Source organism: Amphiura filiformis, chromosome 12 (genome assembly GCF_039555335.1).
Source record: "Amphiura filiformis chromosome 12, Afil_fr2py, whole genome shotgun sequence".
In the NCBI taxonomy this organism is placed as follows: Eukaryota; Metazoa; Echinodermata; class Ophiuroidea; order Amphilepidida; family Amphiuridae; genus Amphiura; species Amphiura filiformis.
This window is the reverse complement of record NC_092639.1, coordinates 27473587-27490225: the sequence shown is the minus strand read 5'-3', so window position 1 is coordinate 27490225 and position 16639 is coordinate 27473587. Positions and strand designations below refer to the sequence as shown.

Sequence of the window (16639 nt, the reverse complement as noted above, 5' to 3'; positions counted from 1 at the left end):
GATTAGTGGGGCAGAGGTTATCTATTGAATCCTTTCATGACCACTGAAGCATAGCCATAGTCAAGTCTGCCAAGGACACTCGGCACAAATTGAAAGACCACACGACACCAATTTGGTGTTTGTTATGACACCAATTTGGTGTTTGTTATGCTCCTCGAAATTAGTACCTTACGGTCTATGTCTGGTGCCATGCATGGTCATGACATGGATTCGACTCACTCAACTAGTTAGAGAATATTCATGTATTTAATTTCGAACAACTCAACAAACCTTATACTGTTTACGTTGTAAAGCGCACTAACAAATAAACAAACAAATTGGGCAATGCGAAGGGTCTTTGCACATTGTTGCAGGATCATACTGTACTGATTTATGTACACGATCATGCGATATATACATGGACACGGACATGGTGCATGGGTGCCGAATTCGGCAGATGATGTTAGTTAACTTTTTACCACAAAGCGCGTCGAATGAAAAATGGCAAAGCATAATTAAACAAAACTCACCTGGCTCAAGAACTTGATCAGTGGCACCCTCACTATACACACTAATTTTCGTGATCATTTTTAATTCATATGATTGAATAAATTGATGATAAAATTAGGGCAAAATACGTGGCACATTCTTGCTACTCGTGAAAAATCGGAATGTCGACTGTAAGGATACGGGCTGTGTCTGCAAGGACGCGGCAAATTATGTGTTCACAGCTTGTCGCCTCTACTTGGCGGTACTTTTGAAACCTGGTTTGAAATTAAAATGTGTAGGCCTAAAGTAAGACCGCGCTCGACCGACTGCGGATTATCTTGAATTTCTTTTGAAATATTATCATTCATATTAAAAATAAAAGAAGCGTCCAAAATGACTAAGGGAGAGATAAGGGGAAAAGAGAGAGAGAGAGAGAGAGGGGGTTACCGGTATTTTCGTAATTGTGGGGTTCTACGAGGCGGGGGAGAGTTCTGACTGGGGACATCCTCCGTGGGACGCTGCCTCAGGCCTAGACGGCGGGAGGGGGGTGGAGCATGGGGAAATGCTCCATTCAGAGCTTCTTCCCCCAATTCCCACCGAAAAAAAACCCAAAATTGCAAATGATGTTCACTTTTTGACCCCCTGAAATCTACTTTTTTTTGGTTTTTTGGGTCTTGAGCCCTATTAATCCTGAAAATAAAATACACCTTCATTTGGGGCTAAAATTTTTCGCGCAACAAAAAATCCCAGTAAAACCAGAACAGAATATACTTGTCCCCCGCCCCTTAAAATTTTAATGCTTCCGCCGCTACACAATGATAAAACATTTCCACAATTCCATATCAATGACATGAGTACAATTTCATTACACATGAATACAAGTTTGAGTATTATTGATATGTTTCCTCTCTGTCCTAAATTTGATGTAGAATGGTACATTCTAATAGGGGGCGGGGTGTAAAAATATTTTGTACCTAATATGAGGTGGGTCAAAAAAGTTCAAGGTCCATTAAGAGGGTGGGGAGGGGGGGTCAAAAAGTGTTGGGTTCACGAACAGGGAGGGGGTGGGGGTTAAAAATATTCCAGCCCCCCCCCCCAAGATTTTCTGAATTACGATAACACTCCTTTAGTTCAGAATATAAATCATAACATATAGATCTCGTATCCGCATATTTCCATGTGGATTTTCACACACTGTGAACGTTTTTTACTATTTATAACAGTTGAGGTGCTTGATCAGGATCATTTTTATCATTTTCTTATAACCACTCAGAAAGAAAAGGAGAGATTAATTTGCAGCGGCAGAAGACATACCAAGCTATTCCATATAATCTTGGAGCACAGAGTGATTTTGAGGACACCGAAAGGACATCATTGTCGAGCGGCAGTTCTGGCGGTCACACCGATTCATTTGATTATGGTTCTGCCCAGGTAAATACAAATAATGTTAAGGGGGTACTACACTACACCCCTGGCCAATTCTGTGCCTATTTTTGCATTTTTCTAAAAAATTATAGCGCATTGGTGACAATACAATATTGCAGATTTATAGGGGCAAGGACTACAACTACTGCACTGAAAATTCAGCAACTCAAGGCAAGTAGTTATTGATTTAATGATCAAATATTGGTTTTCCCTCATTTTTGGCTGTAACTCCACAACTGTTGTCTGAGCTGAAATAAAATTTCCAGCGCAGTAGTTATAGTCCTTGCCCCTATAATATACATATCTTACTTATATTATCACCAACGCGCTTAATTTTTTGAGAAAAATGCAAAAATAGGCCCAAATTTGGGCAGGGGTGTAGTACCCCTTAAGCAAACATGACTTGTAAACTTAAAAACAAACAATCAAAATATAAATAAAGAAACACAAACAAAATATAAATAAACATACACAAACAAAAACACACTTAGGCATTAAGATTTCTTTTATGTTGTTCTCATTGAAAAGAGTAGAAAACATCTTTGACAATTATAATTTTTTTGAAATAATAATAACAACAAAAAAGTTTACGGATATCGTATAATATGGCTTTCATTCAACAAAAGATGTCAATGACGTATAGTATGACGTATATCTTTAAAGGTCAATCAAAACATACTCAGTTCCAGAATAATACCAAATATGGCAAGTACTCTCTTAAATTGCCCGATTGAATATTCAATCAAAAGATTAAATTTTCAATCTCGTTGACCCCAATTAAGGACAAATCGTCTTCGACTGTATATTCAGTCGGGTGATTTGAATTTTTCAAACTTTTTTTTTCAAATACAAGGAGTGATTCTCAATCTTTTAGCGATTAAAGTTAAGGGCAAATCTTTTTGATTGAATTTTCAGTAGAAAGGATTGATTTTCATTGTTTTTTAATCTTTTGCAGTCCCAAATTAGGGACAAGTCTTTTCCAGTTATGTTCACTCTATAAGAGTTTGAAATCTCATTCCAAACATATGCAACACATGTCATTTGGCAGTACATTAGAGTAACACTTGATTAGATAGTGAAATCAGTCTACAAAGAGCGTTAGAGTGAAAACAAAAAACACTTCAATCTATTTTTCAATCTATTTAGATTGAGTCCTATCATCAATCGTTAAAAGATTGACATATTTCAATTGGCCAATTTAAGAGAGTAAGACCTTTGACCTCGGCTGGATACAGCAACATGACTGTTAATCTATTAAGCGGCATGTACACATGAAAGTCAGAAATTACATTTCTACCGTAATTAATTGCAACGTACAGCCAAAGAAATGTCCACTAAATGACTCGAGTTGCTTTTCCTCTAGGATGTGGGTAAATCTTTAGCGTATCCATTTGAAATTAAACCAAGCAGAAGTTTACCTCCCACAGTAAAGGATATGGCGCAAAGGCAGTGCAGCCTTTGTCATGCTAGGGTGTCATAATTTATACCTATTTGGCCTCTGGTTGACCTTTGTTACTGCTCATATAAGGCGACGGAAGCGGTGGGCGGGACGGGTGGGTGAGAGGAAGGGAGGGTGAGACGGGGACATGTTCCCCCCTAAATTTGTGCACGAGGGACATCCCCCTAAAAATACAAAATGAAGTAAAAATAAAGCAATGAATTACTCTGTGCATGTTCCTTTTTAGCCCAAAACATGGTGTTTCAAAATGTTGCGCGCTTTGCGCGTATCCTGGTACGTCCATCAAATACCAAAGCACATACCTACCTTTTGGGCAGGGACAGACTTAGGTTTCAGTTTTCTACTGGCCCTCCGGGCCAGTGAAATGTCAGATCTAGTGGCCCTGCAATAAATTTACTGGCCCAGCTATTTCAATATCATATGTTCTACTGCAAACAAAATCTATCAATTTTTAATCATTTGCCATTAAAATGTGTATTATATCACAAATTTCAAAAAATCAAAATTATTTGATATCAGAAGGACATTCTTCATTTTCAAAATGCAATTCAATATGTCTGATGTGCTCTCAGATCCCACAAAAAGTATGTGGAAACGTCGCTAACCGAGCCCTTAAAGTCAAGCAAACCTTAACATTTGTTTTGTACTGAATTTACTCAATGTAGAGAGTGTAGTAGTCACTAAGACAAGTTCAGTCAGTAGTCCTGCCCAGTGGCGTAACTAGGGTTGGTAGCGCCCGGGGCAAGAAACAAAATTGGCGTAGTAGTAGCCTACGTAGGCCTAGTATCGCCGTAAAAAGCGGCCGTATATTTCCAACTTGCTAGCAATGCAAGAATAAGAATAAAAATATACGAAAAATCATTGAATAAAGTTATAAATTACAGGCGACAGGCGGAGCAGAGACTGTGTAAATAATGTCCATGACTGATTATATCGTGTCTCGTATGTGTTGGCTCAAAATCTAGTGGCCCGCCGGGCCAGCGTTGTTGGAAGTTTACTGGCCCGGCGCAAAATCCACTGGCCCCGGGCCACCGGGCCACTGCCTAAATCCGTCCCTGCTTTTGGGCTATTAGAATCACCGAGCACTACTATAGTCTGTATTGGAAATCTTTGGCGCGTTCACGCGCAACCCAATGGACACACCTGACGTTGAAATCAGGTTGAAATGTCGACGTCCGGACGTCGTTGAAATCACGTTGTATTGAAAGTTGGTTGAAATCAGGTTGAAATTTGGTTAGGTTGAAACTTCGTATCAACGCTGATTCAACGTCGAAATCCTTAACATGTGCCCACTGGGAAATGTCCATCTCAAACAGGTGCAAACATCCCAGCAAACACAAAACGTTTTCGACATAATTCGCAAAAGGTTATAAAAGGTTGTCAGAAAGCGTTTAAATGTCGGGTTATATAAAGGGTATATTAAGAGTATAAAACGTTTTCATAACCTTAAAAAACATTTTTTGATAATCTACTGCTCAGCAAATAAAAATGTTTTACAGAAAACGTTTAAATGTCGGGTTATATAAAGGGTATAAAAACGTTTTAATAACATCCAAAAACATTCTTGAAAACTTGATACAAGACATTCTAAACAGAATGTTATTTTGGGGTTGAAAAAATATTTTTCGAAAAATGTTTGCCCAAAATATTTTCAATAATGTTTTAAAAACGTTTTTATGACCTTTATATAACCCGACATTTAAATGTTATTAAAAGGTTTTGAAAAAACATTTTAAGAACATTTCTGTGTTTGCTGGGTTCAAATATTTTAACATAATGTTATTTAAGTATTGACACAATATTTGGCAAAAATGTTTGCAAAAATAGTTTACAATAACATTTTTTGAAAACATTTAAAAATATTGTTGTAGTGTGTTTTCATACAAAACGTTTTAAAACGTTGTCATGACCTTTATATAACCCGACATTTTAATGTTATTAAAACGTTTTTACCTAAACCAAAAGCCAAAATATAACTTATTTAAAACGTTTTTAAAACGTGTTTGTGTTTGCTGGGATGTTCTCCCCTAAATGTTACTATTTCCGCTGCCTCTGATACTGCTTGTCAACATTTTCGCAATATTATGTTTTCTTTTGATCACCATTGTTCTATTTTTTTCATTTTTCACACCTCAGAGCAAACACGTATTAAACTGGATTCCTTATCCAGCCAAAGTATCTATCAAGAAATCTACACAGAAACGAACATCAACAGACAAGGTAAATGCTAATTATTAAGGACAGTTTAAAAGCTTTTAAGCTTTTAAAACCCCCTGGGCACTACCAGCCCATTTATCAGCTTTAAAGAACTATTTTGATTGGTTACAAAGTGGGCTATATCTTGTATTGAGCCAATCAGAGATGTGGTAAGAATAGTCACTACGGCTGAAGAAGATTAAGTTTAAAATTGCTAAGAGTTTTGTTAGCTCTATTTTGATTGGTTACTTAGATGATTATCCCATGTAATGAACCAATCAGGGGTATTGTAAGAAAGGCAGTAGTGCTCATATGGTTAACAGCAGTGCAATAAAAAACACATACTAGTACTACATGCATTATTACCTTTATCCAAGAGCACGAACCATCTTTACGTGCCGTGCACTGAATAATTAAATCCGTTTTTAGCGTTTTTAAAGTTGCCACAAAGATTGACATTATGCGGATATACGGGGAAATCCCTACGGAAATTCCCAACGGCATCGCGATTTTTTTAAATTTCAATACAAAATATTTAAGTAAAATTATGCAATGAGTGATCACCGAGGCCTCTGTTTTTGCCTTCACACTTTTACAGGGGTTGAATGCGCTGTAAAGTAAGTCTAATGAAGCTAATTATATCAGCAAAGAACATATGAATTGTCAATTGGTGGATTCAAGGCGCATCTAAACACATCCCAAAAAGTAATTACGGTACCTCCCTTTATCGAAATCTATGCATCCAATTTTAAAACTGATATACCAAAAAAGAAGTCCAGTTTTGTTTTGCAAATTTTGATGCTTTTGATGTGTAGTTATGAAAGAGTTACGTAATGCTATGCTGCGACGAAGTCCCCGGGGTCGAAGTGTCGTTTTTTGTGTGTGCCAACTTTAACTTAGAGGAGTAGAAATGAGACGGCGGATAACATGTGAAGAAGCAGGGGAATAAGAAAAGAAAAACAACAAAAGAACATAACAGTGCAAAATTAAAGAAGAAGAAGAAGAGCAGAAAAAGATGATGAATTTGACTGAAGCACAAAAAAGAAAAAGAAAACGATCTACATGCTACATGTATTATTAGCTGTTTATAATGTGATACGAATCTGCTCCAGGGGGGATTTTGAAAATTGATTACCTTGTACATAACAATGTTGTACAAACATTAATAAAACACCAAAGGTCTAGCATACTTGGTTCTAAAGTTATGAGGATTTGTGATGTGCATTTTCGTAAGTATTTTATTGATTTTTACTCCATATTTTTGCCGATTTCAAATTTGCCGGCTTTGGTACCTATGGACCAGAAAATGGTTTCTGTACTTTATTATATTTCATGAACAATTGACGCTATATTCAGACTCCTAAAACAAATCACTCATATTTTACCAACATTTTAGCTGAAAAAGGCGGCAATGAAACGATCTGATCTATGATTTAACCTATGATTTAACCATACTATGGTAAAACATGTTTCCAGCATGACACCTGTTACCAACTGTTGACAATTAATAATTGCCGTTGGTCAAGGTCACTTCCTGGAAAGCTGGACATCTGATGCAAATGATTCCCAATACATTGTCTTTGGATGTATGACAAACTAGTAAACGGGTCATCTCAGCTACATTTCAGATGGGCATTTTATTTTTTGACCATACATACCAGTGACAATACAATATATTATGTACAATTTATGACAAAATAGTTTATATATCCCCCTCTCGAAAACTATAGTGTAGTGCATTTTATTCAATTAGCATTTTGTGCAAATTTTATTACTAGCTTGAATGGGGTTCCTTTTTAATATACCTTTTCATTTTACATGTAAAGTCTAGGGAGGTGAAGATTAGAAAAGGCTGGAAAGTGCTCCAAAGCATCATTTTAGGTCACTTCAAGGCTTATAACAAAGAACCCCATAGAATTGTATAACAAAATTCGCACGGAATGCTACTTGAGCAAGTACGTCGTACAATATAATTATATATGGTCAATTCCAGCCAAAGCGGGACAAAATGCTCTCTGGGGGCCATTTTAAAAATGTTTCCTTTTCAACTCTAGACTTATTAAATGAGAAGATCATATCTAGTGCATCATCAGGTGGAAGTGCCGTCAGATTGAAAAATAACTTTTCTTGCTACACCAAGTAAAGAGTTAAATGTGCATATGCATGTTACCCACGAATTTAAGCCTTTTTCACCCGTTGTACGCCATAAAGTTTCACTTTCTTTAATATCTTTCAATATCTTTCAATAATTAACGTGTGACCCATATAGACTAGAAATGGGTGAAGACTTTGAACACAAAATAGAATTTATTACATATATCTTCAAAGAAATGTTTTGGTTATTACACATTTTAAGAGAACCAGGTGTATAGGTAAGATTGTGCCAATTCTCTATAAAGCTCTCAAGCTCTATAAAAGTGGCTGTCATTTAACATTACTGCATTAATTCGAAATATTAGAATAAATGCTCTAGAAATGTAAAGTAAGATTTGGTATCTCGTCACAGGATGAGGAACAGCGTCTGAAATTGAGCAAAATCCTATTAATTTTGAAATAGAAATTAGAATTACTTTTCAGTATATGTCAATAATTCAGGCTATACAATGGCACTAAAGTGAATTTTAATCAAAATACAAACTACATGGAACGTTTAGAATTGATCATTGTGGCATTTTGGGTATAACTTTTCTGAGAATAATGAATCGACCATATACTTCTGAGTAGGGGGCTATAGCCAAAACAAAACATGTCCTATACCTTAGGGGGACAGTGACGAAATCATTTGGGAAGTTGTCAAGTAGAATGACAGAAAAGTTTAAAGGACTAGTAACGTAATGTAACAGGGATATTAAAGTTGACATTTCTTTTTGGCTCATTTCAAGACATCGGACAAATCACAAGATCTCAGATTCACATTTCCTGAAACTGGAATCCTCGGCGATTTACCTCCACTAGAAGAAATCCAGTATCTCGAGATACCAAAACGAACACCACCAGACAACTATGGACACCTGCTAGCATCTGTTGAATACAGTAAACGGAGTGAGACGTTGAAGGTTACCATTGAATCTATTCAAGATTTACCCGTACATGAGATGGGCGCTGGTGGTGGTAAAACTAATGTGGCAGTCAAGATGTGGGTAAATGTCAATGACAAAGGTAAGACACATGTCACATTTCGTATTAAATATTGATGACACCTTCATAGATGATAACCCCGACATAATACGCTGTATGAAACTGATTGTTACTCACCCGTGTATTTGAAATGTCTGCCTCTTCCAAGTGAATCATGTGATCCACTTGAAAAGTACCCAATGGCAGGGTTTCAAAAACACCACTAAAACGACTGGGTAACAATAACATACTGTAGCCCCACCCGCGTATAATTTGCTCAAGAACTCCCTGAGAATAACTATATCTCTGACAGGTCCCAGAATATGATAACTTAAGAATGTCTTTTGTTTCATCATTGTTGAGTACATGTACAAGGACGTGTTTTCCGCGTTTATTTATTGACATATAAATATCTAAAAGATGATCTCTGCAAATTATGGTTTTCAGTAAAAAACAATGTTTATGTGATACCTGATATATTCTCCAACCACATCAGTTATTTAGTTATGTTTTTGGTTTATGCGTTAAAAATGCCCGAACATTAAGTTTCCGACGATACAGTTCTTTTAGGGACACCATGTAGTCGTGATCACAAGTATACAAAGTGACGTCGGATTGACAACAAATAATTTGCTAAGAGCCAGCTTACTATTATAGTGTAAGTGTCGACACTCTTTTGGGGGGATTCTTTTGTTTATAGTGGTCCTTTGGAGGAGATGTTGCATTAACGAGACTGGATAGATACTACCAAAATGTCTGATGAAGTGATTTTGTATTGTATTTTTCTTTGTGCTATTTGCCTTTTGCAGAAAAGGAAACTGATTTTGGAGTACAAACTGAAACCCAACGACTGGCAGTCAACCCGATATTCCATAACACATTTGAACATCACTTAGATACAAATGACGTCAATAACACCTCATTGTATTTCACCTTACTGATGTGGCAGAAATACGCAGCAAAGAAGACAATTGCAAAGAATACGCTGGATTTAGAGTCGTTGGATATAGTAAACAAAGCATCTCGAGTGTCTCTCGCGCTAACATCAAGTACTGTCGTAAGTATTATAAACATCTCAAAAAAAGTAACTGACCCCCCTTAAATAATGACCATTATTCAAAAACGGGTGATTGTATTACAAATCTGTAAAATGCGTTGGAAGCAGAATGTATTTCTGCACAATTTGACACCTCATTTGTAGCAATTGACTAAATATTGACGTCACAGCGTACATTTAAATCAATGTAGCCCAAGATCTGAAAGTTGCAGTAAATTCTATTGATTTTGCATTCAGTGTAATGGAAGGAAATCTGTGTAATGTAAAAATTTGTATGTAAGTGCAACTTTCAAATCTGGACCTCGATACATTAAATTGACCGATGTTTTATTGTTTTCTAGGCTATCGTATCAAATGAAGTGTCAAAATGCGCAGAAACAAATTCTGCTACCAACGCATTTCTCAGATTTGCAATACAATATCTCCTTTTTGAATAATGGCCATTGTTTAAGGGGGGTTAGTTACTTTTTTTGAGATGTTTACATTTAATGCATTGTCAAACATTAAGCAAAAACAATAAGACACTTGAATAGATAAAGTGATGTCCATTTGCGCACACTATTAGAAGTTTTCGGGAGAAACTTAAATTGTCAATCACAATGATAATGGAAGTAAGTTCATTTGTGTGGTAAATTGAAGTTTAAAACTTTTGATAAAAAAAAAAGCTATTTACCACCGGATTTTTCAGATGGTACTTCATTTTTCATCAGCGAGAGTCAGATTGTATCATTAGGTCGTGACTTTTTTGACTTGCTTGTTGAGCTTCAAATCTAAGGTAGAATAGGGCATGATGATGACCATCTGAAAATGCCGAAGTATAGGAATACATTTTTGTGTGTGTTTTGATCAAAAGCTTAAAATTTCAATCGATATTTGAAGTTTCAAAAGATAATATTAATAAAAGTGGCAAAGTGACGTGTGTAAAATGAAATGTCCGAGAGATTTTTTTTAAATGCTTGTTGTAAATTCCCTTTATACCTCGAGGTCGGGGCCCGAAGTATGGTATAAGATTTAGCGTAGTGAAGTAAAATGACATTTCTATAACAGTAATTTCCTTTAATTGGCTATAAATGGGTCAACCTGTTCTGATTTTGGTTTGTCCTTCGTATAAGAGAGCACGAAATAATAATAGGCTTAGGATTTAGGGTTAAGGTTATGGTAAAGGTTAGAGTAAAGGTTAGGATTCGGGCTAGGATTAGAGTTATAGGATTATTTTTATGCTTTCATACACGAAGGAAAAACACTAATTTTGTTGGTTATTATTTCAGACAAGTGTGGGTGAATTACTTGTATCATTATGTTATTTGCCGACTTCTGCGCGTTTTCTTGTTGGAATCATGAAAGCGACTGATTTACAATCAAGACGAGGAGGAACTTGTGGTAAGAATTTTTGCGGATATGAAGAGCTTGTTTCCAAACCATGTTAAGTCCACAACAACATATTTCTCATTTACTTGTGTGATACAAGCTCAATTACTTTGACAAGTTTGACATTAGCAACAATGAGTTGTACCATCAACAAGCCATTATTTACCACAACAATGCTGCATAACAATATGCAGACTATTGTTCTCATTTGGGAACCAAAGGCCTCACACAATATTGTTACAGTGCATCCATCCACTGTGTGCTTCCTAATGGTGCATCCAACTGAAATTAATATACCTATAGCGTCACAACCTATTGCAATATCGCACAGGTAAATCAGAAAAATGTGTTTGTGGACTTAACATGGTTTGGAAACAAGCTCTTCATAATTATACAGACCCATGTTATTAGATACTCGATGCAAATTAATTGTATTTAGCTGTATTTTTTAGAACATTCGTATAAATACTACAATTCTCTGACCCTGACAGTTCTAGCAGGCCTGAATTCTAGTACCATATTCAAACGCCCTCCCCTGCCAACGAGTATCAAAACTACCGTTGTTGGTCGTTTCATCAAGTGCGGGACTAGTCTCTCATAAAATCAACGAAAACTATGCATAAAAACAACAGACATACGCCACACTCGCTAACACCATTCACATCACAGTTACATTTATAAAAACAAACAAAAATAATACATTATTTCCATTTTGCAAAAATTCAATTTGTGTAAAGTTATACACACGTTACATAAATTAACAAGTTAAAGTTTTCATATCTCTAAATGTAAAATAGTGATAAACTCTCTCTCCAAGAGAAAGGAAAGAGTGAAAACCACTCCAAAAGGGAGTGAAAATCGCTCCTAAAAAGTGAAAATCACTCCTAAAAAGTGAAAATCACTCTTTCAAGGTCTGATATACGGAACATTACACTTTTTCGAGTATTGACTCTTAATTATACCTTGAAAGAGTGGTATTCACTACTGTAGGAGTGATTGTCACTGTTTCACAATTTTCTTTGAGAGTGAGCGTTTTGATATAGAGAGATACATATATTTAGTTTCATTCGTATTTGCTTATTTTATCAGATTCTTATGATATATTTTTATTTTGCTTTATCAGACCCGTGTGTCCGAGTAAACATCTTGGTAAGCGGCAAACGTCTTTGGAAACGCAAGACTGCAATACACGCCAACCAGATCAACCCCGAGTTTGATGAAATGTTTGTTTTTGATGTACCGCACAAAAGATTAGAGAAAGTCAGATTTTTACTTGTAGCTACCGATGAAAGACTTAGTGTTATGTCGCCGCCTATTGGGGATACGTCAGAAAATGAAATAGGGCGAGTATTGATTGGCAGAAATTGTTCCGTTGAAGCTAACGTTCATTGGGATGAAATGAGAAAGCAACCACGAAGGCCTATTGCACAATGGTATTCACTGTATTGATTACTCGATTGATGGAGTGATCGATTAAATGGTTGATGCATTTATTAATCAGCTGATATATCGATTGGTATTTATCGATCAATTGATTTCATTGATTGATTGCAAAACAAATTACTAATCTTTCAACAGTGGCGGAGAGAGGAAAGCTCAAAGTCCGATTTCTTGGCTAATGCATGGTCAAGCTTCCTAAGCCAGCAGGCTAGCCTTACCAAATGGATCCAATTTATTGATTTATATTTCTAGGTGATGTACGATATGATATTGTAAGCATTGGTATAGGACTAATTTGCCTTAAGCTTGATGACTTAAGAAGACTGACCACTAGCTGTGCTTCGAGAAGCCGGCCATTTATAGTGACTTGACATACGCGAAAGATATAATAAATTGAGAGCTCGTACAAATGAGAACCGATGGGGATCGAACCGTCGCACTCAAGATTACCGATCTAGAGCTTATCCAACTGCGCCACACGGAACTTTACTTATTTATGATCACTGCCTCTCTCACATGTTTAAGCGGCTAAATACAATATTGATTTTAGTTAAGAAGGTGGCCTGGGTGCTTCACCATAGCAGGGTGTAAGACGATGCGAGTCGCAAATAAGATATATAGAGTCCACTGGTTCGATTCCAAACCCCTTCTGTTTTGTTATAATCTATTATAATCAGTTCAACCGACTAACCGAGCTTTCCTTTTTGTTTAATTATTATTCTCTCGGGTAGACAATATTACATCGTCTTACGCTCTGCTACGTGTAACGTGAAGCATTCATTTCAGGCCATCTTCTCAACGTAATAAAACACGGAAATCTGATACATTTGAACAGCAATTAAAGTCTGACTTATTTCCCGTCGATTGATGATGTTTAATGTTACTGCTTAATTAACTGAATAGATTATTTATAAATCATTATTACGGATAAATTTTCTACTCGCGTACTGAATTGGAATTATCTTTCTCATTGTAAAATTTGTGTATTTATGTAAAAAGTGTTAATCTCTATTTTTATACGTAACGTAAGCAATTGATTTCATCATAAATAATGTAGTGTAATAAATGTATATTGCCGTTTATACGACCTACTCTCTATATGTAAAAGAGTGAATTTCCACTCTTCCAAGGAGTTGAACGAAGGACAACCCGTTTTTGAGTGAAAAACACTCTAAAATGAAAGTACTTTTTCTTTAGGCAATATTCACTTTTTAAAGAGTTATACAGACTACTTTTATCAATCCTTTTAGAATGAAAAATTTTCCACTCAAAAAGGGGTTGTCCTCCATTTCACCCTTTCACTCTTTTTTCCACTTTTTCCACTCGGTGTACATTTAGAGAGTACTAGTATTTAAAGTCTAACAAAAAAAATCGAGTTACAGGTAGATGGTGCATGCAGTGAGGTTTTACATAATGTGATTTGTGCTTTTTACATTTTGATTCGTGAATTGTGTTATTTTATTGTAGAACATAAAAGTTTTTTTATAACTGATTCAGAGAACTGGACAAACTGAACGAATTTTTACATTATGCGATTTGCGCTTTTAACATTTTGATTCGTAATTTGTGTTATTTTATTGTAGAACAGAGAAGTTTTTTATAACTGATTCAGAGAACTGGACAAACTGAACGAATTTTTAAGATTCAATTGAGTGGTTTAAAACTAACTAATTCGTCATTAAGCGACTATTTTGTTCAACAACAATCTTTCCATTGTAAGAATACCGAAACACTTGTTTTAAGTATGACATGTACAAGGAAAACAGGATGAGAATTGTGTATAATTGCTTTAATGTTCATTGTTTGCACAAGTTAATTTGTCTAATTATTGTCTTCGTTTTAAGAAAAGACGAATTAGAAGCATTTTTATTTTAAATAATAACCCTGCCTCCCTTGATATCTAATGATGCGTCCCTAAATCGTTTTGGCGTAATTTACTCAACTGGTGTGCTGGTGTTGTTGGCACCACTATCTGAGGACTTTTCTAGTGATTTCTTCAAATCACTAGAAAAGTCCTCAGATAGTGGTGCCAACAACAATGAACAGTATTTGCAAGTGCAGAACAATCTCTGTGCGTTGAGTATTTTATTCTGGGACACATTATAATACTAGGGAGATGTAATTGCGTCCATTTCCAAACACTTGTTTAGTAATTTGTCTCAAGGTCACATTATGTTCAGAACAACATTAAAGTACATCATGTTACGAGGAACTAACAGTCAATATAATGTGATTTATAGGAGACCCCAGTGGTTGTATTCAATCTAGTGTGACGCTAAATGACATAGTTGTCAGGTAATGTAATGGTGGCAATTTGACAACATTGAACATGATGGAGGATCGTATTGAAGTTACGTTAAGTTGAAGCTTATTGAATTCTTACATGTAGGTCGATGCTTACTCTCTGAATTCCTTGGATTAAAAATCACTCTGATTGTGATCTGGGACAAATCCAAACTTTAGTAAAGATTAAAACATTTGAATCGAATTCTAATCTAGTAGAAATCATTCAATCTAATTCGATTTTTAATCTAAAAACATACCAATGTATTCCTCTCGTCATAAAGATTCAGAAAAAGAATAGCGTGTCCTATCTCCGATGTACGGTATTGAGTTGTAGGGGGGAAAGGTCAAATGTCAAAATGTTATCGAATGCACCATATCTCGGCATAATTATTATGAGGGTCATAAACTTAATTGAACAATTCTGATTTGGGATCTATACCGGTTTATTGACCAGGAACATTTCGAGTAAAGTATCCACCTGGGGAACTAGCAAACAGAGGGAGCACGGTCCCTGAAAAAATCAGATGTGGAAAATCTATCAAAAAGTAATACAAATCGGCATAACAACTTTCATACACCACAACCAACTTAAAAAAATATTGATGTATTCCTCTATTATGTTGTTAACAATTTACTGAAGACTTTAAAATTAGCACTTCAATGCATTTATTTCTATGTTGTAGTGTTACTATCCTTAAGGAACCACAACCTAATGTGTTCGATCTTTGGATCAACCGTCGATGCTGCTTCGATGCTTGTTATTAATGAAAAGACAACTAATTAATCAGAATTAATGGTAAATTAGTGTTGGTTCAATATAATTATACATGCAAAGATTCATATGTTATCACAATATTAATAATAATAGTCAATTAATTGATTTCATAAATAATAGAATAGACCAAGCTAGCATCGATGGTCGATTGCAAGATCGAACTTATTCGGTTCTATTGTCTTGTTATCAAAATATCCTTGTAAACGCGTTGTAGTGTTAATCGAAACCCACCTATACTTTTACGTGTAAAACACGATAATAAACGCGTCAAGTGTTTATTATTTGTGTTGTCAGTGATTTTTTTACTGTGTAGTAGATAAAAACGCTTTAAAATATCCACCAGAGAACGAGAAAAATAATGAGCTTTCAAGTCAGAAAATGCCGTAACGCACATAAATCTATTTTGGTAAAATTCATTTAACACGGGATATTATATAGATAAGATGCTTTCTGAAGTATTTCGGTACCTTGATTGAAATTATATAATATAAATGATTTTTTATAGATACAAAGGATTCCTCTGGGCATCAGCAAATTTGAGTTTCAGTTTGCAATAAATTTGAAACCACACCGCTAAGTTGAATTTGTATTGTTTACCTACAAACCTGAAAAAAATATAAGATGCTTTCTGACGTATTTCGGTACCTTGATTGAAATTATATAATATAAATGATTTTTATAGATACAAAGGATTGCTCTTGGCATCAGCAAATTTGAGTTTCAGTTTGCAAATCAATTTGAAACCACACCGCTAAGTTGAATTTGTATTGTTTACCTACAATCCTGAAAAAGTTGACACACTTTGCCGGTGTTTTGGTATATCGCTGTCCCCGCTCTTCAATGATACATCAAGCTATGTTTTCAACAGGTCCGTGAGACCCTCCAACATAGAAAGATAGGGAGTGTGGAAGGGTGAGATACAGGGGGATGGTCTGTGCTTTACATATATGACATCTGTGTCAACTGTTTTTCCAGGATTGTAGCTACCTCTACAGGGTGAAACGACTATCGGAAACCCCAAGGTTTTGGAAGCTCACGATTTTATTTG

General features: G+C 35.7%; 2 protein-coding genes across 6 annotated transcripts in view; one reads left to right on the top strand and one right to left on the bottom strand.

Annotated features, from left to right (window-relative positions):
- LOC140166000 (uncharacterized) overlaps positions 1-671 on the bottom strand; it is a 55691-nt gene extending 55020 nt beyond the window's left edge. For all 5 annotated transcript variants that reach the window (XM_072189364.1, XM_072189365.1, XM_072189366.1 and 2 more), the window contains exon 1: positions 510-671. In XM_072189364.1, the coding sequence (XP_072045465.1) occupies positions 510-567 (58 nt within the window). In that variant the 5' untranslated portion in view covers positions 568-671. The remainder of the gene's footprint in view (positions 1-509) is intronic.
- A 190-nt stretch (positions 672-861) lies between these two features.
- On the top strand, positions 862-12539 carry LOC140166737 (synaptotagmin-C-like). The gene is made up of 7 exons (XM_072190236.1): positions 862-925; positions 1742-1899; positions 5489-5572; positions 8431-8707; positions 9475-9722; positions 10991-11102; positions 12214-12539. The coding sequence occupies exons 1-7, from the start codon at positions 862-864 to the stop codon at positions 12537-12539; spliced, it is 1269 nt and encodes a 422-aa protein (XP_072046337.1).
- The last annotated feature ends 4100 nt before the right edge of the window (positions 12540-16639 follow it).

What these genes read in the sequence shown, in the direction of transcription:
- LOC140166737 (XM_072190236.1), top strand. Translation starts at nt 862, where the DNA reads ATGACTAAGGGAGAGATAAGGGGAAAAGAGAGAGAGAGAGAGAGAGGG. An exon ending in CGCTAACATCAAGTACTGTC is followed by an intron (nt 9,723 to 10,990) that starts GTAAGTATTATA and finishes TTATTATTTCAG; the next exon opens with ACAAGTGTGGGTGAATTACT. An exon ending in AAGACGAGGAGGAACTTGTG is followed by an intron (nt 11,103 to 12,213) that starts GTAAGAATTTTT and finishes TTGCTTTATCAG; the next exon opens with ACCCGTGTGTCCGAGTAAAC.